General features: G+C 35.6%; 1 protein-coding gene across 1 annotated transcript; it reads right to left on the bottom strand.

Annotated features, from left to right (window-relative positions):
- Positions 1–9330: 9330 nt before the first annotated feature.
- Positions 9331–24473, bottom strand: LOC149822181 (pentatricopeptide repeat-containing protein At2g02980, chloroplastic-like). Its single transcript, XM_089980226.1, has 4 exons — positions 22770–24473; positions 11431–11779; positions 9724–9883; positions 9331–9424 (listed from the first exon to the last, which is right to left on the bottom strand). Exons 1-4 carry the CDS (start codon positions 24471–24473, stop codon positions 9331–9333), a joined length of 2307 nt encoding a protein of 768 aa, XP_089836352.1.
- Between the last annotated feature and the right edge of the window lie 2063 nt (positions 24474–26536).

The following is a 26536-nucleotide window of genomic DNA, read 5'->3' on the forward strand; positions in this document are numbered from 1 at the left end:
AAGTCCTTTACACAACAAAAAAAACATTCATTTGGGCATTGAAGTGCAATAAGTGTAATACTCATGAATTTTATCAGATAAATAAACTCAAAATTTATATCCTTAAGTTGGTACAAGGATGTTTTGCTATTGTAGTTGTTTATGCGTATTCGGATCTCGGATATTGTGTTTGGATCTTTAATATCAGAACCATAATATCATGTTCAGATCTTCGATATTATGTTTAGATCTTCAATATCATGTTCGGACCTTATATATCGAATCACAAACATTTTTTATTGGATAACCAATAATGAATTTTAGGCAAATGGATCGGATCTCTAATATTGAATCTTCAATATCATGGTTATATTGGATATTGGATCCAGGATGAATTCAATGGGTCCGCAAAGTTTAAATCAAATGTTAATGAGAAAATTTCTATATTGGACCTATAACACTTTATTGGAGATCCGTAATAGCCTATGCGATGTTTGGATCCACATTACTTTATTTGGATCTTGGATATCAGATCCTTAATTTCCAATATCAATTTTACATCAGTAATACTCGGGTCCAGTTAAAACTCTACTTGGATCCAAAATAAGATTACTTGTGATCCATGATAATGTATTTGGATCCATAGTAATTTAACTTGGGTCCATATTTAAAGTTTTAAAATATTAGTACTTTAAAAACTTAAAGGAATCGGATTCAGATAGTCGGGTTTGGACCCAAAATGGGTCGCGGGTCACAATATGGAGGACCCAAGATGAAAAAAAATGGATCACGTTGAAAATAACGTGTTAAAAAAAAAGAGTATGCAAACCCTAAAAAGGGTTGCTTTTGAGTTAAGTGGAGAGGGGTTGCGTGCTTTCACGCAGCCGCTGGAGCGAGTGGGGTAACCAACCCCCACTCTCCCACGATCTCTTCCGTTTTCCCCTCTCGCCTCTCTTAAACCCTCTTCCTCACTCCTTCTTGCGGTATATATCTCTCCCTCGTTATCTCTTTATCTCTCTCTATTGGAGAAGGGGCACACGGTGATAGGAAACTCAACAAAAAGGGAGAAAAGCTTCGAAAAGGTAGGGTTTTACTATGTTTTTGCGAGAGTACTACGCTGCAAGCATGTAATGTAGGTTTTCACGGTGATTTTAACATATGTAATGATTTCCATGCATGCAGTGGGTTGCCGTGAATCCCAAATAAAAAAAAATTATGGGATTTAGGGTTGCCGTGAATAGCAAAACGAAAAAAAATTGGGGAATCTCAATCGGCCAGGGTAGGGCTTGAGGTTATCTGACAGACCTTATTTGTAGTTACATTTTTGGGTTGCCGTTAATCCCAAATAAAAAAAATATAATAAAAGGGTCTGGTTGTTCTGTATAGACACATGTTGTAGGCATTTTTGTTTAAGCATGTACATGTGAAATTTTAACTCTCGAAAATGTCGATGCTCCATATTGCTAAATTTTGCACCCATTCATTTAGCCACAGTGTTAGTGAGCATCAAAAGATGGATCGTGGATGACACTTTTCTGTTTTATTATGAGAGTTTGAACATCTTGTTTCAATCAGTCCTGTCAGTTGACATTGAAGGTCGAACGATAATTGTTCATTGTTCCCTGTCAATCATGATTTGTGTGTTCTTGACAATATTTGTTATGACTAGAAGTCAAAATGCCTAATAAGTTTGTTAACTTGATTTCAGATTGATGAAATAAGCACCTATATATATGGCGTTATATTTCTGTATCAGTCTTTGTATTTGACTTACTCTCATAAATCTGCCTTTTTCTATAAAGATTCAGATCTTATATTCGATATTAAAACTAACCTGCTGTTGTGGGCAGTTGTATTACCATGGGTTGTGGAAAATTTTCATTTCAGAATAACACTTGAGTCCTTTGCATGACCCGAATAGGTCCCTGTGTTTATGTGTTTCAATACACAGCTGAATGGGATATGTACAATGGATGTATATTGTAAAAAAAAATATATTTTCATACGAATTCTTGTTGTTTGTTTGTCTTTGAAAATCTCTGAAATTACATACTCTGAGTTATGCCCTGTATGCATTTATGAAATATTCAACTACCGATATGTCTTGAAAATAATGATGTTCAAATGTATACTAAGCTGCATATTTTCGGATGTTCAAAGGTATATCAAGTTGCACATTTTCTGATGATAAATACCTATTAAGCTGCATATTTGTTGAGGTCCAAGTGCATATTAAACTGCGTTATTTCTGATATTCAAATGTCTGATAAGATGCATACGTTAAGAAATGATCAAATGCCTATTAAGCTACATGTTCAAATACATAACTATTTGCATATTAAACTGATATTCAAATGCATATTAAACTGCAGATTTTCTGATGCTCAAAGGCAGGTTAAGTTGTATATCTTCTGAAAGTAATTGAAACACCTAACATAGCTTAAATTTTGTTTATAATTTGAAGTGCATCAATAATGTTCGGAATTCTGTCATAAAGGTATTGAAAAGAGTCCAAGGGTGGTTCATTTTTATAATAGGTAAATCTGAATTCTTGTTGTTGACATAAACAATTGGTGATTTTTGCACACTACTGCATTACAACACCCACTCAGTTCATGTCTTGTTGCACCTTCTAGTGTTAGATGAATACCTTTCATATAAAGTGTTAGGCCCGAGATTGGGTGATACTAATATGGTGCTCAATGAAATGATTATTGGCATAAAACTTTATAGTTACTCTTTTGTGATTGAATTGAAAGGGTTACCTGAAATTTTTGAATAAAGAGCTTCAGTCCGAGCTTGCGGGTCGGATGTTGTTGGCTCTGAGAGGCCAAGCAGGGGACTCGGGAGTCCCGATTGGGGCCCTGAGCTTCTAATATTAATATATAAGAAAATAAAAAGTTAATATTCATGTGTGACTAGTTTAAAGGTACTAGGGCACTCGTGCTTGACGGTTTAAAGGTATCAGAGCACTCTGAGGGGGTCTGCATAATTAAATGGATAAAGTTTGGTTAATATACCTTTTGAAGGTATGAATGGTTGAGGGTCTACTACACCGATAGTAGGAATCAAATTTTGAGGAACTCCAGTGTCTTTAAGTGACTGGGTTCAGTTCAGGAAAAAACCCGGATACATTGGGAAATACAAATTAATAAGAAGAGCAACCCACTCAGATTCGGGCTTACCTTAGAGAGGGTATGTGGTACACAACTCCGGGGACATGTGTTTCTTGCTTTGAGCGGCAATGACTTGTTGGTCCCCAGTTCTTGGAGTTAGGGGACTGAGACTACCAATTTTGTCCTACGTGGTAGCTCCAAGTTTTTCTGCAGAAGTTAGAGATGCATCCTATTGTTTAGGCCTTTGGAACGTTCTCTATTATTCAACCTCTCCCTTAGGATTTCAGTTTCAGTTAGAACGTTCGGTTTAATAAAACACCATTGCATAATAAACCCTCAAATGTTCTCTTCTGTTACGGTTGCCTTGGTCTGCGAGTACCCGCGGGATAATTCAAGAGAAACATTAATTTGAACCTGTTACTAGTTATTTACAACATGTGATTAGTTAAAAGAGCATGAGTTGAATTATTTAAACTTGTTATTAGTTATTTACAACATATGATTAGTTAATAGGGCATGAATCAAACTTGTTAACTTGTAATTAGATAATTGAGCATGTAATTAAGTATTTAAATCAGTGTTTACCTATCTCATTAGATGTTAATTCATGTTATGTTTTTGTGAGTTAGAATTGTGCTATTCAATAAATTAGTTGCATGTTATTTATTTTTTTATGCCATGCTCAATGTCATACTTTATTGTCGGTAGTTAATAAAAAACATTGCATACTTGTTACATAGTACTTCTGCAAAATCATAGTATCCCCTACGCAGACTGGTTGTAGTCTAACACAAATTACTTTATTATTTTTCAAAAGAAGAGTAAAAGATGAGGAGTGGTTGCGGGATGATGTGCGGACCAAGATATATGATCTATTGAGTTCGCGGGGTGCTTAGATTTAGTTACTTAAATTCAATTTTGTTATTAAGATGTCCATAACATTGAGATTATCTTTAAACTTTTAATTGAAATGGAATAGTGGTATTTGCTTTAATTATACACTGTGGTGTACTCGAAATGTTGAACCTGAATAGTTTCGCTATTTTTTTTTTAAATTTTCTCAAAATTTGGGTTAAATTTTGGGGTGTTATAATAAGCGTCCACCACACACACATGATGAATGCTCAACATGCATCCATTTTGGTCAAGCACTTATGTGGTCAGGCAGCTACCGCTTACTATATATATATATATATAGTCACTAGAATATGAGAACTAGAAATATGGGCATTTTGAACACTTTTTTTGCAAATCCAATAATGTGGATGGGATTGGCATAGTGAATTTGCTTGGATTCAACCATTGGATAGTATATTTTTATAATAAAATGTGAGTTTTGAATGATTGGATTTTTATGAAGATTATGAGCCACTAATGATTTTAAAGCCTTAAAAAATATTGTTTATATATGCATAAAAATCAGATGATTCAAGAGCGAGTTCTTATAAAACCAAGCATGTAGATCACATTCATACATTTAAATTCACAAAAAAATAACAAAAAATCCATGAAAATCATAGTTCACACATTAGTTCTTATATTTTCAGTTCTCATATTCTAGTGACTGTGTCACTGGAATATGAGAACTAGAAACATAGGCATTTCCAACACCTTTTGCAATTCCAACCATATGGGTGTGCTTGGCTTGGTGAATTTGCTAGGAATCAACCATTGGATATTTTCGATGAAAAATATGATTTTTGAATATTTGAATATTTATGAAGATTACGAGTCATTGATTTTAAAGCCTTAAAAAATCATGTTTATGCATAAAAAATCTGATTATTCTAGAGCAGGTTCTTGTAAATCCAAGCATGTAGATTACATCTGTATGGTTAGATTCAAGAGAAAAAAATAAAAAATCCATGAAAATTGAGGTTCACACATTAGTTCTCATATTTTCAGTTCTCATATTCTAGTGACATATATAGTAACATGTATCTTCAAACACATAAAGTGTTTGAATATACATTGGATGAAGCGTTGTTGTTGATCGCGCATGATCAAATGGCAATGCTTCTTCATTTTTTTTTACGCTAAAGAGATTTAGTGACAACACACTAAATCTTGTTTCTTTAAAAAAAAGAGCTTTACACCAGTGGTGGAGCCATAAGTTTTTCCTTGGGTGGGCAGATTTCGGGTCTCGGGGACAATGCTGTGGTCTTGAAGGATGATCCATTTATTCAGACCAGTGGCAGAGCCAAAAAAGTTTTGCTGGAGAAACAATCATTCGTGGAGAGATAAAACTTAAATAAGTCTTTGAATTAAAATAACAATTGTTACAAACACAAACAACTAAATTTATGAACATAATAAGATAAAGCCTTAAATTGTACTTTTAAACTAAAATAAAGATTGTTCACTTAAGAAATATAAACAACTAAATTCATGAAAATTTTACAATTGACATCTTCTATTTTTCATATTTTGAAAACAATTCATAATTGCATCATCACTGATGGTATCAAATGTCTCCTTCTCTATGTAAGTAATCAAAGCATCAATGATTCATTCATCTCACATTCTATTACGTAGATGACTTTTGATATTTTTCATAGCTGAAAATGCTCTTTCAACCATTGTTGTTGCAACTGGCAAAGTTAATGCCAACTTAATCAATAGATACACATGAGAAAATACAATGTTCTTTTGAGTTGCTACCATCATCTCTGCTAGCTCTGCTAAAGATTTTAAACTTGAAAACTGATTACTGTTTCGCATGTATGCAATATATATATCCAATTGGTTTTCAAGTTTAATTATGTTTACTTTAGAAAAGTCCTTATGGTAAAGCTCAGCAAGACGAATCAACTTATTTTTATCAAAAGCAGAAAAAGAATTCTTTGGACTCAAACATGCCATTGAAAGGAGGAGCTCTGTATTTGCTTCAGTGAAACGATCATTCAACTCTTGAAGTTGCAAATCAATAATAGCATAAAACACATCAATACTATAATGATGCAATGTGGTGATCTTTTCAACCTTATGTCTTGGTTGTCCTTGAGGTGTATATGAGTCTCCTAGATCAGGAATCAAAATATCAAATCTCTTACAAAATATGAACACTTTGTTTATGAGAGAGTCCCATCCATTGTCTCTCAAACCTTGAAGGCACTGTTTTGATATAATGACTAAACTCATAGCATTCACAATGTCTTGATATTTTCACTGAAGTGCTTGTGAAAGATCATCAGTTATTCCTAAAACTTTACACATAAAATGTAAGCAAAAAACAAATTTAAAATCTTGCAACTGATGATATATAATAATTGCATCTGAACTTTTTCCTGAATATGTATCTTCTGCAATGAAATCTAACACTTGAATAACAGAAGAATACATACTGAGTAAATTAACCAAAGCATCGTAATGAGAACCCCACCGAATATCACCAGGTCGTTTGGAACTTATTTCTTGATTTAATCCTCGTCCTATTTCAAGTTCACCCAAATGCAAGTGCTTCAGCAATTCAGATAAATTCTGCTTCTCGAATAAGCTCAGATCTCTTGCATGAAGTGGAGAAAAAGTTGACAATCTACCTAATATATTGAAAAACACATCAAACAATGATTTTTTTTTAGCAACACCAACTAATGCCAATTGAAGTTAATGTGCAAAACAATGAATATAATATGCAAATACATTTTCATGTAATATAAGACTTTTCAATCCATTAAACTCCCCTTTCATATTACTTGCTTCATCATAACCCTATCCACACAAACTTGATATGCTTAAGTTATTCTTACAGAATGTTTCTTCAACTGCTTGTTTGAGTGACATAGAACTTGTTTCAAGAACATACACAAGAGTAAAAAATCGCTCAACCACTCGACCTTTTTCATTAACAAACCGTAAAACAATAGTCATTTGTTCTTTAGTTGATACATCACAAGAATCATCAAGTAAAATAGAAAAAAAAGTATCTCCAAGTTTCATGATAATAGCATTTGTGGTTTGTATAGAAGCAGCCTTGACAATATCCTTTTGTATATCAGGAGATATCAATTTGTTATTTTCTGGAGCAATTTTCAATACAACTTTATTTATGTCATCATTGATCTTTGCAAATATCTTCAACAACTCAATAAAATTTCCTTTATTAAGAGATTCTTCAGCTTCATCATGCCCTCAAAATGCCAATCCTTGACTTAACAAGTATTTGATTGCATTAACAGTTGCCCAAAGGCGAATTCTATATTCATCTTTCTATTGAACACTTTGTTGATAAAGTATAGCATCAATATGTTGTTTTTGTTGCATCAAATTTTAACACTTCATTCGTGCTGAATTGTGAAAACTGCCAGAGCTTGCAACATGTTTATCAAACCTCTTCTTGTCTTTCCAGTTATCAAATCCTTCAGATACGAATGCCTCTACACTAATCTTCTGTGTGCTTTTTGGCCTGAAAAGCTAATACTGCAAACAATATGCTTTATGCTTACTTGTACTATACTCCAACCAATCCTTATACTCATCATACCAAGCTAGAATAAACCTTCATTTTTGGTGGTTTAGTTGAAAGGTACAATCTCGAGGTTGACAAAGACCTCAGATCATATATGCTCTACGAACATTATCTTGGATATTAGGATGATAACTAGAAATAGAAGGACGAAGTGCAAGGTCTGCAGTTAACTCTGATTCATCATTTTCTGTTTTGCATATTTTGTGACTTGGTTCTCCTTCTCGAGTTACAGAAGATTTATCAAAGATTAACCTTTTCATTATAAACTTATCCATTCCTACGCAACGAAAAAAAATATGATAATGTTATATAAGCCAAATCTCATTGCAAAAAAGGATCGAGCAAAATGAAATGACAACAAAAACAAGAAGAAGAATAAGGCAGGAGGCGAAGCCCCCTGTTGGTAATCAGAGGAGGCAGTGGAAACAAAGCCCCAATCAATAATCGAGGGACAGGGGGCAAAGCCCTCTGTCGGGAAGGGCTCGCAGAGGCAAGAGGGGTGAAGCCCCCTGCCGAAAACACAAGTTGGTGAAAGTAAAAGGAAAAACCCTTCTTCTAATAAGACGCTTCCAACACCCACAGTAACAAGCATCTTGTTCACCTATTGATAGGGTGGAATGTGATTGTGCTTCCATGGAAGGGAAAACAAAGACAAAAAACTTAATGGCTAAATGAAGATCTAATGAAATATTTGATTCAATTGAAAACTTTCAACCATTTCTAGGTTCATTAATCTATAATTATGGGCAATCAAACATAAGTATACGTGGTGAAAATAAGAGAAAGATGATTGATGGCTTCTTACTAAAATATGTGAGGGAACTGCTTTCTAATGTTTTCTGAAAATATTATAATGAAAGACCAGAAGGTAAAAACTCCAAAAATTGTAGTTTGAACTTTGATGTATCAAATTTGTTAATGAAAAAAGAATGTGAAGTAACAAAGCTAAATGACCCTACAAATAATGTTATAAAGAAGTCATTGAAGCTTGCAAATGATGTGGTGCATCATAACAATGAAACAAAATTATAAATTAACAGAAATAACTCCTTGAGGCTGCTGTCACTGAACTGCTTGAGAATATGCATTGGCACAAGAAGATGTCAACAAAACAAATGAATTCATCTCAAAAAAGGAAAAAAAGAAGAGGAATGACCCAAAGGAAATTTTTTTGCTATTCTCAAATTATTGTTGTTCAGAGTGCAAAGTCTCTCAATTATGCTCCTTTACAGTGTCATACCCTAAAATATGAGCAACCCCTATCTAAAGGTGTCACACATGTTGTTCAGAGGGAAGGGGGGCCTCCCCCCCTCTCCGTCGGGAAATAAGGGGTCAGGGGGCTGAGCCGACGGGGGGAGTGGTTAGTCTTTTATCTGATCCCTTCTACAGAGATACTAGAAGGTCCCATCCATACGGTGGTCAGGCTCTTTCTTGCTACCGACACTATCGTCTGGTCGCCAACATCCCTGTCGACAAATAAAAAAAATGTGTTTTTGTCGAGAGGGCGACGACTCTGTTTTACATCAGCAGGGTTTTCCCCTTTTTGCTTCCATCGATGAGGGTCAGCTACCTCGGTCAGTGACCGATAGCCATGATCAGATGCCAGTTTTCTAATTATCTGTTGATGCTCGCCGAGGAGTTGAGGGGCTTCGATCACCAACGACCTCTCTGTTGCCACCGACATCCCTGTTTCATCGCCGACATCACAGCCATCACCGGACCACCGACTTGGCCGGAATCCTGAAACCATCATTGGATGAGTTTCTTTCAAAGGGATTCTGGCCATAGATCGTCGTCGGGGAGCCAACAATGGTTTCTATCACCGGGCGTCGCCGTTTTCACCAGAGATTTAACAGATTCTCTGTAAGCTCAAGGGGTTTTTAACTTTTAAGCTCAGATCGACCATCCAGCTGCCATCGCCAAAAAGTATAGGGGATCAGATGTTGCCGAAGTTCGCTGGGCGTCGTGTTGGCAGTCATCGCCGGCAGGTCTTTCGGTCGGTGACATGGGTTGTCTGATGCTTTGCGGTTTCTGAGAAACCGAAGGCTTTGGTTTCTCAGAAACCACAAACAGGGTTATCGTGTTTTTATAAGCAGAGTTATCGTGTTTGCCGATCGACTAGAAAAGCAAGAGAGAGGGGGTAGGGACTAGGGAGGTTACCTGCGACGGTCGGCGGCGAAAGGAATATGGCGAAGGAGGAGGAAGGTCCGACTGCGACACTGGTGCCTCACGTCGTCGGAGCTTGCAGCAGAGAGGGAGAAGCTCAGAGGGGGATACCGCGGGTTCACCGAAGGGAGGCCGGAGGCACAGTCGTCGGTGGCTGCAAAGCACAGGGGAGGAGAGTCAACGAATGGGGTTGTCGGTGACAGATGGGGAACACCGGAATGGAGGGGTAGAGCACAAAGGAGAGAGGAAAAGTGACGAGGATTTTACCCCTCGCCCCTTTCGGCAGGCTCTAGACTCATCGAGAGCCCGAGTCACGAGTCGACTCGGTTTCACGGGTCCCGAGTTGACTCTATTTTACGAGTCCCGAGTCGACTCGATTTCCCGAGTCACGAGTCGACTCGGTTTCAAATTCTAGGGTGGGCGACCGCCCACCCCTGGCTCCGCCACTGCTTTACACCATGTGTTCAAGCGAGTTTGATGGAAAACTTGTTTGAAGATATGGGTTTTCCTATATATATATATATATATATATATATATATATATATATATATATATATGAAAAGTGGTAGTTACCTAGCGCCAGCCTACCACCAACGAATAGGTGTTTTTTGTTTTTCATAAATTTGACTCCGCAGATATATTCAACATGGTGGATTTGCTAAAAAATGACACTTGGATCATGTTTTTTTTTATAAAAATAATTATTTTTTAAGCATTAAATATTTTTGAAAATTATATACCATTGATTTTTAAATCTTATAAAAACCTAATTGTGTGTTGGAATCGGACAATCCAATAGTCAATTCCTATAAAATCAAGCACCTAAGTCATATTTGTATGGTCAGATTTTAGAAAAAAATAAAAAAATCCTTTCAAAATGCAGTGGGCTAGAAAAGTGTAGGCATCTACCCCTGCCCCCCCCCCCCACACACATATATATATATATATATATATATATATATATATATGAAAAATTTCAACAACGCACCTAAGCTTTTGACAATAATAAACAATACACCTAAGTTTATGCTCCGTTAATTAAAAACACAATTCTGTCCATTTAACTTGAGTTATCATTAACTCAACTTGAGTTAAGAGGTTAAAACTACCAACTTACACCCTACAACAATGATTTTTTCTGTATTAGAGGTTTTCATGTTTTTCTCGCCTGTGGCAGCACCGTCACAGTTGCATTACTGCTTGCTCACTGTTGTCTGCCCACTACCTGAGGAATCTAGCCCTCTCCAAGTCCATATTTCCTTTCACCACAACCCCACAAACCCTACCAATCAATTTCTTCCTTATTCAACAATGCAGGCAAGCACTCATCAAGTGCCTGGAGAGCTTGATGACAAATAAAAAAGAAATGCATACAAGCTTCCTCTTTCGTGGATAAGATTAATTTGGGAGCCAATAGAATTACTAAACTTATCTGTAGAAATAGCATTTTTCATGGATTGGAGGACTTATGTGTTTTGTTGGTTCTTTTGATAATTATGCAGAGAAAGGAGCTAGCTTGCTGCTATACTATACTTTGATTTGGTTATTTCTGATTGGTGATAAGAACTATAGGATTAATTTGTTGATCTTTAAAAAAAAAAATTACAAGGTTTATTAATACTCATGTCCCTACACACTGAACGCTTTCATCTAATATAAGCAAACTGCATAGAAAGAGTTCAATATTAAGATCTCCCTACAGCCTTCTTCCAACTTCCAGTGACCTGCTTCTATAAATATTTCAGGCCTGAATTTTTTCTTGACAGATGGAATAATGGGAACTCTCGATTCATGACGCATATTCATGTCTACCAAACCACAATTTCCTTTCATCAATGCCTTAAATCCACAAAAGCTTCCTGTCCTCCCAGAATAGCCTTCACCTGCTTGGAATGCCTTCCTGTCCTCCCAGAATGGCCTTCGCCTGCCTGAAATGCTTGGCTGCTGCCATAGACGAGTTGGTTTGCCAAGAAAAAAGGGTTTCGGTAGTTCTTTTAGAACACTTGTAAGAGGGTAAATAATAACTTTCAGCACACATTTGACTGTAACCTGAACGGAAGGAAACCAAAGAGCTTTTTACACTAATAACAATATGCAAACTTTAGGTGTGTTTTTTGTTATCGCCAAAACTTTAGGTGTTATATATATATATATATATATATATATATATATATATATATATATATATATATATATATATATATATATATATATATATATATATATATATATATATATATATGGATTGGGGACCGACCCAACCAAAGGAAGGTCCAAATTTTATAACTGATGACCATTGGACAGCTTTCCTTCTTCAATGTTTGAGTGTTTCATGAATTGGACGGCTTTCCTTCTTCAATGAGTGTTTTTCAATACTTAAAAAATCAATGGCTCGTGTTTAAAACTTTACAATACAAAAATGTTGTGGGTCATTGATTTTCAGTGCTTTATAAAACACATCTAAATATCCAAAAATTCATAATATAAAATCTGTTGCTTAATTACTAAATAAATGATAAAAAATCCAACATGTAAAGTCCGACCATAAAAAAAACTCAATCATCAGAGAAGAAACGCCATCAATCATTACTTTGTAGATTTTGGTATATATATATATATATATATATATATATAGAGAGAGAGAGAGAGAGAGAGAGAGAGAGAGAGAGAGAGAGATAACATGTAACTGATCTTTGAAGTGTTTGACTTGCAATAAAATCTTATTGCTTACAATTTTGAAACAATATATTTATTTTGTAGTGAGTAAGTTTGAGCTTATTTCGGTGGGTTAAGAGTTTAAATTCTATTAATTTTAACTTTGAAAAATGTAACTCTTTTGTGAATAAGCCTGATAAAACTTGGCTCGCCATGCGCTTGAGCTTGGCTCAGCCCACCACAACGAGTCAATTAAGCTTGAACTCCCTCTGTTCAATTTATTTGGTTCGTTTACCAACTTCACTAAGAATGACAGATCGCCTCAAGTGTGAGATATGAGGCAATCAAACACCCCCTCATGATCAAGGCTCAAGGCATCTTGAAAATATAAATAAAAGTGCAGCTGCTGAACGTAATAAAGAAACGTTGGGAGCTTCTTATAAATGGCCGATAATGCATGAAGGCAGTTTTGTAGATTACTTTTTTTAGCGACGGTAAGTATGGCAGGCAGAGCCAGCGCGGCTAGATCTTTGATCCTGCAGGTGGTTTCTCCGTGTAAATATAAAAAAAAAATCTCCCTATGCTCTCTTTGCTGATATCAAATGTACCATTTGAATGGGATATAGGGTCCAAACTAATCTATTTGCTCATATTTGAAAAACCACATCACAAAGATACTCCAATTCACTCTCGTGTCGTGTCCTCTTATATATTATTCTTAATGGAAAAATTGGCGAAAAATGGCACACATCTATTTTGTCATGTCTTTGTGACATGGGATAAAAGGTTAGGTCATTGATCCTACATGTTCCGATTGATATAGCGGGACTCAGAGTCGATTTAAAGATCTCTTTACTCCACTTGGATCCAGTTAGCCATTTGCTTCAATTGAGTAGAATTTGCATGTAGTTGGTTTCCGATGACAACTAGATTTAGAGTGGCATGTTTGGTTTAAGTCTTGTGCAATTTGGATTCTCATGCAAATGAAAGAATAAATATCATTGGCATTGGCTAAACCAACATCAGAAAATGAGTAGTTAGAAATAAACTCTCATTTGCCTTTACAAATTAGAGTTGCCTTCTCATTTAAATAAGAATCTGGATCACAAGGAACCTTACATGATTCTGATTCATATGACTCCAAATCAAATTTGATTTGGAATCACATGTAGCACATCAAACTAAACTTATCCTTGTTAAAAAAATTAAGCCAAAAAACCAGATCCGTCCATTTAACCAATTGGAGCTGAAGCCATTAGGATTGCAAGCAATTCAGGTATGGTTCAGTCATGCTAGATCCAAATCGAATTTTGAGCAACAAGCCCAATTTTAAATCAAAATCCCAGCTTTGTATAATTACAAATCTGGATCAGATTATTATATGATACTAGATCCAGTAAAAATGAGTGGACACAGGCATTCGATTCCTCTCCTGATCATAAGATCCTTTTAATTGGCTAGAATATCCATTACTTGAACAAAAATAGATCATGTGGAATCATATTGAATATTTGACGATACATTCCGTACCTTGATAAAAAAAAATGATCCTTGTCTATAAACCACATAGTGTCTAACCAAATCAAATTATCTCTCCATACGGTCCTCAAAATATCCGATTGGTGATGATTCTTCCCCCAACTAATGAAGAGATATACATACAAAATTGTAAATGAATCATATCTAATGCAGATCCAATAGAAAATATTGATTTGGATCTGAATCTGAATCCAAAAAATTCTATCCATGTAAGTCCAATGCCACTCCAATTACGCATTCAGATCTTATTTTAATACCTATGCTATATAAAATATATCTGATCTAGACTTGATATATGAAACGCATCCAATCCCTTTGGAGCCAATACTATCAAAACATGTGAACAACTTTGAGACTACCAATCATTTGTCTAGTAATTGAAATATAGGCGCTTGGCTTGACATATTGCAATCTTATGTTTAATTTTATCACATTGGTTTCAAATATTTAAGATAGACACCTAACCTTTCAAGAAATGGCTCGTATGATTGTCTCTGCTTTTTATCTCTAAATTTAATTATTTACCCCTCAGTATATATAGTTGCAAAATTAAAGGCTTACCAAGGTGACATTCAATGATTTAGAGGAAAAAAATAATAAAATTATCTTTTACAAATGAAAAAAGGTTAAAATTATCTTTTTTTGGAATGAAAAAAAGGTTAAAATTATCGTTTTCAAAAGTTGGCTAGAGTTGGGTAAATAAAAATGCAACTCTGTCAGTCACTCGAAGAATCTTTTAAAAAGTTAGGCATTTATTATCCCGAGGCTGCAGACATAAATTTAATTATATGTTAGCGGCCTATATATAACTTACCCTATATGTAACTTTAAAAAAAAAAAAATCAGTATAGCTAAATTTGCTTTTAGTTTTGCCATCTATATTGTTTTTTTTTCACTATTTTTATTTACCAATTTTACCTGATAAAGGCCAGAAAAGAATAACAGATATTATTACGTGTGGGTGAAAACATGTCACATGGCTGTGATATCAAGTGCTTGAATATGGATCTTCTTCAAGTCATCCTTGATTGGCAACTCAGACAAGCTACATCTAGGCATAGTGACAAACGTTTAAAATGGCAATGATTCGGCCATGAATTTCTCGTGAGATTTTAAAAAAATTTAATTTTATTAAGGAAGTTCTTGGCAAAATACAAGAAAAGGAGGCAAAACAAAAATTGTGAAAAAAAATTTATTCTTTAGATGTTACCGATAAAAACACAATTTCACTATAAAATCTCACTATTTTTCATTTAAATATAAATTATGAGATATCTTCATGTTGCAGGACATACAACATAATTTTACTATAAAATCTCGCTATTTTCATGTAAATTGAAATAACAGGACATTTTCCATGTTACACAGGCGGCGTGAATATCAATAAAGTGTTGAAGGCAAGGGGTAAGTAGGGATGGCAGTGGACCGGGGGACAACGGGCGCCCCACCTCGCCCCGTTTGGACCGGGGATGAAGGGCATGAAACGGGGATGGAGGTGGGGATGAAGGTTAAAATCTATCCCCGTGCCGGGATGGACTTACGCTTTTCCCCGCCCCGCCTCGCCCCATGATCCCCAATCCTTCAAGGGATTACTATAAACTAAGGGGAAACGGGGCCCCGCCCCGCCTCACCGTTTGGACCGGGGATGGAGGACATGAAACGGGGATGGAGGCGGGGGTGGAGGTTAAAATCCATCCCCATGCGGGGATGGAGGCGGGAGTGGAGGTTTGGATTTTGAAACAGGGCGGGGGTGGAGCCCCCGCCCCGGTCCACTGCCATCCCTAGGGGTAAGCCCACTGAGTTTTACGTTGTCAAGACAGTGATCGTAAGCAGAGCCTGCACGACTAGGTCTCTGATCCTAGCAGAGCCGTACCTGTGTTTTATGGGGCCTGAGGCGGAGGAAAAAAATGGGCCTCCTATTAATATTAGGAGTTCAGGGCCAGGGCCTCCAATTTTTTTTTAAAGAATCAAAATAACAATAAAATTTGCATTCACATTAAACAAATATAATATTTCAAATATTTATATTATATTAAATAAAAATATATAAAATATTTATATAAACTACCTAAACAATACTCATTGGCCTTAAAAATGGGCCCCTAAAATTTTTTTGGGCCCAGGGGCCCTGAGGCCCAAGCCTCATTGGCCTCTTTACAGGTCCGGCTCTGGATCCTAGGGCAGTTTCACGGTGTAAATATAAAAAAAAACTAGCAAGAAAGTTAAGGAAAATTTGGATTAAGACGAAAAAAAAATATGTTTGGCAACTTAATCGGTGGCATCAAGCCACTGGCAGTCCTTGTTTATTGAACTTACCATGGGGTAAACATGACAGTTCTTCCCTTGGACAGTGAAAATGTGAATGGTTCGGATTCCGATTCCTCAGCTGGATTTAACCCAAATTCAATTGCATAGGCACTGCAATGGATTCCATAAGCCCAATCAAAGTCCAACAGAAATACCACATTGGGGTTCTCATATAAAAAGCCGGGTTTAGGTTCGGTATGGTTCACAACCGCAGTGACACTTAATCCTTTTTAGATGTGTAAAAAATAAATCGTTGACCCGTATCCAATCAGCTTAATGGATTCAAATTATATTTATTTAAATGATTGGCCAGGTTTGGATAGTGGGTTTGGACCTCAATCTGGCGAATGTTTGATGCTTATTTCCAACCTCAAACGGATAGGAGGGGGGTATTTTTTTTTGAGAAGACGAGAATTATTTATAATAATGTCTTTGTTTGCAGTACAAGTGGCAGCATGATGTTACGGGCTTGACTTTTATATTCTCTAACCAATCTGATCCGACTTTTGATTGCATCGTATTGATCTTGACCCGGACACTGATCCACATCCATAGTTCCAACTTGAACATAGATCCGACTGTTATGCTTGGAAGGATTTTATACTGTAGGTTTCAAATGTATAACCAGCATTCTTGCCTCAAATTTAGGGCTGGCAACAGGTTGGATTTGTCTTAAACATCCAACCCAACCAGAACCCAGATATCCAGGTATGGGCATAGAAGATGCTGATCCAAATGTTTACGGGTTGGGTTTGGGCTATGATTTTTCGGGATATCTGACCTAAAATGGCTGACACGAGTGTGTTATTGTATATTTCTATGTAAAAGAATATATTCTAAATACTGTGGATCGGGGCTTCAATTTCTTCACCCAACAAAACTCAAACCCGAAACCAAACTTGACTACTTGTGAATTGGATGGGTGTGGGTGCACCCTGATGGATCAGAAATCCGACCCGTTGACGGATGTTAGGCAGATAATGCGACTGTATAAAGAGGGGAAATTCATTAAAGAAGAAATGCTTTTACAATCAGTATGATTATTTCTTCCAGTTGCAAACATAGTGGAAACCAGTAGGCTTCATCAAGTGACCAAGACCCATGCCCAATGCATAGAATCTTTAACTGGATCCAGATCCAAATGTAGACGTGAAGGAAACTGATCCAATAAATACAGGCTGCATCCATGAAACTATATATACCATCTTTAATGTTTTTACAATGGCAAGTAGGTTCTGTATCATACACTGCCAATTGTTCGAGTATCTGACCCATCAAGATGTACCCAAATAACAAGTCAGATTTGGGTTCAGGTTTTCTGAGTCAAGAAAAATGAAATGCCAAACCCATATCCGTATAATTTCAGGAGATTATTTTCACTAAAGATAAATGTAGAACATACTAGCTAGGATCAAGCTGTGCTTGCTCTAATATCTAGCAAAAATCATAACCCAAACTCGGCCTGCATATTACTCAGGTTGGGTTTGGGTCAACCCAAGTAACATTTGGGATATCGAGATTTTTTATGCCTATACACAGAAATTTGGGTTCGGATCAGGATGAGTACATGGTACAATCCTGATCCATTGACAGCCTTACAAGCATTGCCTCTTTCTTGCAGGATTCGGAAAGCCTATGCATTGCATATTCTTTATATTTGGATCCTAGGTCCATTAATGATTGCCCTAATATTGCAATTTGGCTAATAATCACCTTCTTTAAAATTTATGCACCCACAATTTCTCTTGTTTTCTCCATAAAGCATATGAAAATAGGTGCATATACATACACAAGTCGCACACATAGAAGAGTGCCTTCAATTTTTTTTACGTTTGGAAGAATTTTTTTTCTTAGAAAATATGAATATTTATATAATTTGAAAAGCATGGGATGCACGTATATAAAAAAATTCACCATTATTTTTCCACCTCATTGGATAGAAATTTTTTCATTTTCTTTTATACATAATGGTAAAATTGTACAAAAATCTGATTTTTTTTTCTTGTTTGGAAGCACATACAAAAAACTCTTTCCCATTCCCCAAAGAATTTTCACTTTTTCTCCACTTCCAAACATTTTTATGTCATTAGTTGAATTACTACTCTATACGGTACATTACAAAAAGCTGCCAAATTTTATCAATCATTTACAAAAAAGCTCCAAACATTTGAGTTATTACATTCAACCTCCTACTTTATTAGAATGCATTTAAAACACCTGGCTAAAATATAAAATAACATCTTTGAAGTTTTTTTTTAGAACAGTCCATTTTATGTCATTCTCACGTTTTTCCTTTTTAAATAAATCAAGAATGAGGGATTTTGTTTGCTTAGTTTGGCTAAACAAAAGCTAATTGAATGATTTTAGGACCAAGCATGTCTTTGAAACATTATTATAGAAGCAAATCACCAAAATGCTAGGCATCGTATCATCAAGCCTTACCCAACTACATGGGTTTGGCTTTACGAGTCTCCTTTTTCTTTTTCTTTTTAAAACTTCAGTCACTTTACAATATTTTGTGTCAACTCTAATTGCCTCCTTCCAAGTCTTCATCAGTTTTCCTCTTTTCTCTTTTCTTAACTCTTTCTACTTGTGTGCTGCAAGAGGTTTTCGTGCAACATGCTCAAACCATCTTAAATAACATGTACTTATTTTATCCTTTATTGGTCCGACTCCTATATAGGCACATTATAATATATTTATTTCTAATTTGATCATTTCTTGTAACTTCAGACATTCATCTCAAAACACACACACACACACATATATATATATATATATATATATATATATATATATATATATATATATATATATATATATATAACATGCACTCTATCATCTTGTCATTTTTTAATCGTCCAACATTCAACTCTTATATCAGTCTTGTATAAACGTTCTTTCAGCCATAAAGTTACTCTTTTATCACATAGCAAACTCAACTAATATTGATCATATTAGTGATATCTTCAAATCCCTCATTATGTTGTAATATAAACCCTAAATACCAAAACTTATGGCATTGTTGAATAAATATCTCTTGTGTTCAAAAGATATTGTTATCACTAGCTTCTATACTAAACTTGCACTCCATATATTCAGTTTTTGTTCTACTAATTAATTAGTAAATTATTTTTCTCCAACATACTACTCCAAAGTTCTAGGTACTTCTATATATTGTTTCTATCTTGACTAAGTACTATATCATTTACAAAGAGCATACACCAAAGAACTTTTACCAAGATACAAGATGTTATTGCATCCATAACTAAGGTAAAAAGATATGACTTAATGAAAATTTCTTGATGTAACCCAACCCTAATTGAAAATAACCTTATCTTGTCATATGTAATTCTAACAATCGTAACTACCCCTGCATACATATATTAAATTATTTTAATATAAGAAATTCATTTTGTCTTTAACATACCAAATTAAATTCTTAGGGACTCTATCATAAGCTTTCTCTAAATCTATGAAAACAACATGTTGATTTTTATCATTATCTCTAAATCTTTACATAGGTTGTCTAAATAAGAAAATAACTTTTATTATTGACCTACATGGCATAAAGTAAAATTGATTATCGGATACACTTGATTCTCTTCACAAGCATTGCTCTATTAATCTCTCCCACAATTTCATTGTGTGGCTTGTAAGTTTAATAACTCTAATTAGAACATTTTTTTAATCACCTTCATTGGCATTTTTCTTGTAGACAAAATATTACTGAGCGGTTTAATTAACCATGTTGTTTCAATATTACCCATTGACATCCAAAATTCAATAGGTATATCATCTGGCCCGAGCACTTTGTTTTTTTCATTTTCTTTATAGTCGTTTTCACTTCTTTATCATAAATTCTACCCACCGGTCCCTAGATAAAATCTCCGTCTTGCTCTACCTCATTATTCAATGTTTTATTTAATAATTAACAAAAATATCTTTCTCATCTTTTTTAAAATTGATCATCCTTAACTAGAATTTTCCCATCGTCATCTTTAATATACTTTGCTTGTATTAAATCTCTCATTTTTCTCTAACAACTTTTAGCAAGCTTATATATATATATATATATATATATATATATATATATATATATATATATATATATATATATATATATATATATATATATATATATATATATCCTTTCTACCTTTTTTGTATCCAACTTAGTATACATGTCATCGGCAACATATACTTCTTATCTTTTGTTATACTTTAAATGATACTTTCTTCTCCTTGACTTCTTCATTCTACTACCAAGTTTCCTTATGCATATTACATGTGACCTTAGTCTCACCAAGTACCTCCATGGCAACCAACTTGATTCTACCTGTCATTTGTTGCCAAAGGTGGTCAGCATTCACCATCCAATTCTACTCTTCTTGTTCAAGTAATATTTCTTTAACTTTTTCTACATTATCACCTTTGAGATCTTGGATTTCTCTAATTATCTTACTCTTTATATATAAATCCAAAACCAATAGTCCATGTTGAGTAATAATACATTCTCCAAAAATTACTTTGCAATTTCTACACATTTTTAGTTCTCTTTGTCTAAAAAAAAGATCAAAAGCAGCAAAATCCACTCTCTCAAATTCATTATTTATGTTTCTTACAAGTCCATTCAAATCTCCACCTACAAATATGCTTTAAATATCTGGTATATGTTTAAGTGTTTTCTCTATCAAGTCTCAAAAATCTTGTTTAATACTTTTACTTAGGTGAGTAGATGCTAAAAACATTAAAGATCTCTATCTAAAATAATCTTAAGCCTAATGATCCAATCGCTTATCTGTTGTACCACAACTACTGGTGGGCATCTCCAATCCAAGATATATCTAAATTGGGCCAATATGTTACCCTTATTTCTGCCTCCTTCATGGTAATTAGGCCTGGTAAACGAACCGAGCAGCTCGTGACTCGGCTCGGTTTGACGCATCATGAAGTGATCGGTTTGTATAGCTGGCGAGTCAAGACACAAGTAGCTTGTTTAGCTTAAACGAGTTGAGCCCGAACACCCTGTGTTTGACTCAATTCATTTTGGGAAAGCTTGTATAGATAAAATATATATTTTTTATATAATATATATTTTAAGTATAATATATAAAAATAATAATATATAAAATATATATAGAAAGAAAATAATGAATGAAAATATATACATAAAATATTAACTATTAAGTGTAATATATAAAATAAATATTTTAAGTATAATATATATTTAATGTATAAATAACATGGAATATTTTTACATGAACCAGCTTGCGTTGGGCTTGTCTCGTTCAGGGATGAGCCGAGCTCAAGCTTGGCTAGGCTGAAAATGAACATGAGCTCAATCCACTGGTAAAGGAGCCGAGCCCCAACAAGCCCTGTTTCGTCGGTACTTTTGAGTACTTTACCAATCTAGGCCATTAGATAAATTATTTTATTGGAATTTTCTCAGGATTGAAAGGACATTTATATTTCTCAATTTCACTCATAAAAACACTCTTGACCAGTGCCACACAATCCCATGCCGTTGTACGTGGAACCATAACTGCGGATGTTTATTCTAATCTTACCTTTTGCATTGAGGGGTAATTTTTTACTAGTAATATTGTAGATATTTTGAATATTAATATATTATCTATAATAAAATGCAAAAGGAAATGCACAGAATTTATTGGGTATGGGATGCAGATCACGTTAGGCATAAAGGACTTGTAATTCAGGGTGGACAATGTGATTTGGAATGACCCAAATGTGATTTCAAATCTTACTGCCCCATTTTCTCATGTTTGCTAGAATATGAGAAATGGGGCAAATGAGAATCCTTCCACAACTGTGAAAGAAGAATTCTCATTTGGGGCCAAGCAAACATGCTCCTAGTCTGTCCTGATGTGTCCTGACAGTGACATGGCTTAATTCCAGCCTGAGTTTTCTTAGAGCCATCCAGGCTTCATCAGATCATGTATGTGTTTATTTCTCTGGCTTACTGTTGGTAAACAAGGGGTGGAATGAGATAGCTGGTTGCTTAGGACGTACTATCAAAACCAAGGGGTCTCAGGTTCGAGTCAGACAGGGGGGCATCCCCAAGCTTGCTTACACGCAACCCACAAATTAAGCACTTTGATGTTTGATCTGTTATTAAGCTACTTTTTGTGCTTGTAACTTTCAACAAGCTGTGCAATGAACAAGCATCACTTGGTCTGGTTCAATTTGAGAAGGCATGTTAACTTACACACACGCACACACATAAAGGTTGACAAAACATCAATCCAGTTAGTTTGCTGTTAGACTCTTAGTAATGTTAAAGGGATGAAGTTAATGACTTTTAAAATATGCAGTTCTGTGGATTCAAATGAGTAAATGACAGTGACACTGAGTATAAATGATTCAGTATTTATTTCTGTTAAGAATTTTACCAGTAGCCACAACAGGAACAAATCCCATCCTTAAAATGGTGAAAACGGCTGCGATCCCTGACGATTATAAGTCGACCATATATCTTTGAGATCAACTCTGTTGCAGAGTGGCAATCTGCACATACTCTAAGGTTCTTCACAATAAGAAGAGTAGTCCCTGGTCTAGTGCTAATCAAACCAAAAGCAATTGCAAGTTTCTCACTATGTTGCGCAACAGCATGTTCCTTTTCCTCTTCTTCTATATCAAAGAACACCCCTTTGGTAGTATGCACATAACCTTTAAGGCTTAACAGCCTGGCAATCTCATCCAGCATCATCTTAATCTTTTCTGTCTGGGGATGAGATGTAGCTCCAGATACAAATTCATGAACCACACCATCAACTTCTATGAAACTACAACCAGGAGGTTTCTTGATCCCTTGATCCTTCATCAAGTTCCTCACTTCTTGAACTCCATCCCACTTGGAGGAAGAGGCATAAATATTTGACAAGAAAACGTAGGCACCACCATGGTAGGGGTCCAGCTCCAGGATCCTTTTTGCAACCAATTCACCTATTTCAGCGTTTCCCCGAGCCTTGCAGGCAACAAAAAGAGACCCCCAAAGAACAACATCAGGTTTCAAAGGAATTGTCTCAATGAAATGCAATGCCTCCTGCAGACGCCCCGCCCGACCAAAAAGATCAACCATGCAACCATAGTGCTCAATTGTAGGCGTGATACGGTACTTGCTACTCATAGAACTGAGATGGATCAGACCTTCTTCCAGTAGACCTCCATGGCTGCAAGCACATAAAACCCCAGTGAACGTTACCGAGTCCGGGTCCACCCCAGCCTTTTGCATCTTATAGAACATATCAAGAGCCTCTTCAGCTAGACCATGCATGGCAAGCCCACCAATGATCACACTCCAAGAGCATACATCCCTCACAGGCATCTCATCAAACATTCGGATCGCAACATCTATTCTGCCACATTTTGCGTACATGTCCACAAGTGCTGTCCTAAGGTTAACATTGCATCTAATATGGTTCTTGTCTATATACATATGTAACCATCTACCTAAATCTAGTGCACCCAGCTGACCACAAGCCGAAAGCAGACTAAGCATTGTGATCTCATCAGGCCTCACCCTACCCACATGCTGCATTCTTCTAAACACCTGAATCGCATCACGATAGCGACAAGCCTTAACAAGCCCACTGATCATGGCATTCCAACAAGTAACATCTCTTTGAGGACTTTCATCAAACACTTGGCATGCTACCTCAACACGGCCACATGCAGCATAAAAACTCACCAGAGAGGTGAGCACAAAGGCATCGGATCCATGCAACCCCAATTTTAAGACCACCCCATGGATCTTTTTCCCAAAACTGAGTTCCATAACCATGGTGCAAGCCTTGAGAACAAAAGGAAAGGTGTAGTTGTTGGGGACACAGTCTCTGTGCAGCATCTGGCCATACAGAGCAAGACCCTCATGTGGGCAATGGCTCTGTGCGTAGCCTCTTATCATGGTGTTCCAAATGAAGATGTTTGGGCGCTTTATTTGATCAAACACCGATCTAGCATAACCCATGTTCCCAAAATCTGAGATAGCACAGTGGGCAATGAGCTTGCTCACCGTTAGAACGTCTTCAACCTCAGAGTTTCTGATCATTCTTGCGTGGATTTCCATCAAATGGTTGGTGGTCGAGGCCTTCTCGAGCAGCATAGAAACGCTTGAACTCGTATGAAGTCTATGGAGGAAACCTGGAACAGGAGAATGAGCAATGGATGTACGTCGGAGGCATGAAACGTTGGTGATGATGGTGGATCTCAATGGTATCATTCATGACCAAGTGTATATGATCTGCTTGGATGCAGCAATGCCAAATTTCATGCGTTTATTCACGTAGTATGAAACCAAATAGCAAAAAACGATACCATTGGGATTTGAACTTGCAACGTCCCAACACAAGGCACCACCTTTTCTTAAACCCCCTGATATAGATCCAACTTTTCCCGACAATGGTCAAACAGGGACCTTGAGTTAACCTCCCTCAATGCAAACAGTGGGGAACCGAACGTATGAAAGTTTCATAATTTCCTATATTGCCCTTATATGGGCCGCTAAAAGCATTTATTGCCTTTTTGAAATACTGAAATGGCTTTTCAAAACCAGAAACTTTGCATTTTGGAAACTTGTGGGAAACTTCTACAAATGCACGAGTAACCCATTTTCCATAGAGTGATGAGAAACCTACTTATTTTATATAAAAAATTCATTTATCTTATTTAGGAAATATATTTTGGTACAAGTCTTACAAATTTCTCTTAAATAAGAAATTTCTTTTTCAATGAAAATTTGAGGCATATGTGTTATTCTAAATTTCAATTACATATTTTACTTGTAATCAATGTAATCATAAATTTTACAAAAAAAATGTTAATTCTTACTGCTTATTATAATATTAGAAAAAAAGTAATTTAAACTTATAATATTCTTCATGCATATTGTCGACATTCGTACTTTTTCTCCACAAACACTCACGCCCACACACACACACACTATATTATATATAGAGTAATGTGTTGGTGTAGCCCCTTTTCTCGTTTTGCCCCCATTAGGCCCCTTCAAAAATAAAAGTTTTTATGTTTTTTCTGACATCTAACACCATAGATGTGATCTATAAGTTTTGTTTAGTGGGAACTGGCTTTTGGATCACCTCATGTATATAGGGTTTTTCAGTGATCCAAAATCAATGGCTATGAAGGCATCAATTTTTCTCGGTTCATAAAAATACATTTATGTCAAAAAAAATGATCCAAAAGGCGATTACCACTAAATCAAGGGCCTAAAGGGGCAAAATGAAAAAAAGGAGCTTAATATGTCCAACTCTCATGTATATAGTAATGGGTCTGCTAAACCCATTTGGTACTAAACCTTGTGCTAAATGGGTTTTTCAGCTTCTTCGGTGTTTTTATGATATTCATGCCCTATAAAATTATAAATGTGTTGGGCATGGTCAATTTACTAAGAATCCTCCACACCTGGATCATGTATTTTCGTTGAAAAAATTGATGTTGGGAGACTCAAAATTTATAAAGATTTTGGACCGTTGATTTTTTGAACTTTATAAAAACCCACCCATGTGTTGGAATCAAACACTTCAAGAGCTGAACCCTATAAAATCAAGTAAATAGATCACATATGTATGGTCAGAATTTAAAAATAAAATGAAAAAGCCCAAAAAACCTATAGCACGTGATTTAACACTAAATGAGTTGAACACTATATATAATTACATTTCCTGTTTGACATGGATTTTACAAATACATGTTTCTGGTTTCTCTTTCCCTTCCTGGCAACCTTGGTACTAACCCACCCTTTGGCGTTTTAAGTTTATGAATGGGACAAAGTTGAGTTCCGACTCAAGTCTGAAATGGATCAAAACCATATCATGTCTATGGATAGCACAAATCCAAATTTAGGGTAGATACAAAACAAATATATTTAGGTTTACTTGGACTGAGATTGGGACCCAGTAAGCCTTACATTTGGGTTTATGTTATAATAAGCTAACTTGACACACCTTCTCATCCTCCTCCTTTTGTTTGTCTCGTATCCTTTCAAGAAATATGACAAGGTATTCATTTGACAACTTTGAATACTTATATTTATATTATAAAACATCAAAAATTTTACGTGTTTATGTCTTCAACTCGATTAATGTTGTATATCTTAATTTCTATGGGGCAACTAACACTAGGTTCTTTGAAAAATGAATATAAATGCAAGGGAGTTCAAGATGTATAACTTTACATACTCCACTACTCATGCAAATAAGAACATCAAATATCTAGTATGATAACATTACTTATTCAATAATCCATATTTTTCTATCAGTAGAT

The sequence above is a fragment of the Nuphar pumila genome, chromosome 11 (genome assembly GCF_984573655.1).
Source record: "Nuphar pumila chromosome 11, dmNupPumi1.hap1.1, whole genome shotgun sequence".
Taxonomy (NCBI): Eukaryota; Viridiplantae; Streptophyta; class Magnoliopsida; order Nymphaeales; family Nymphaeaceae; genus Nuphar; species Nuphar pumila.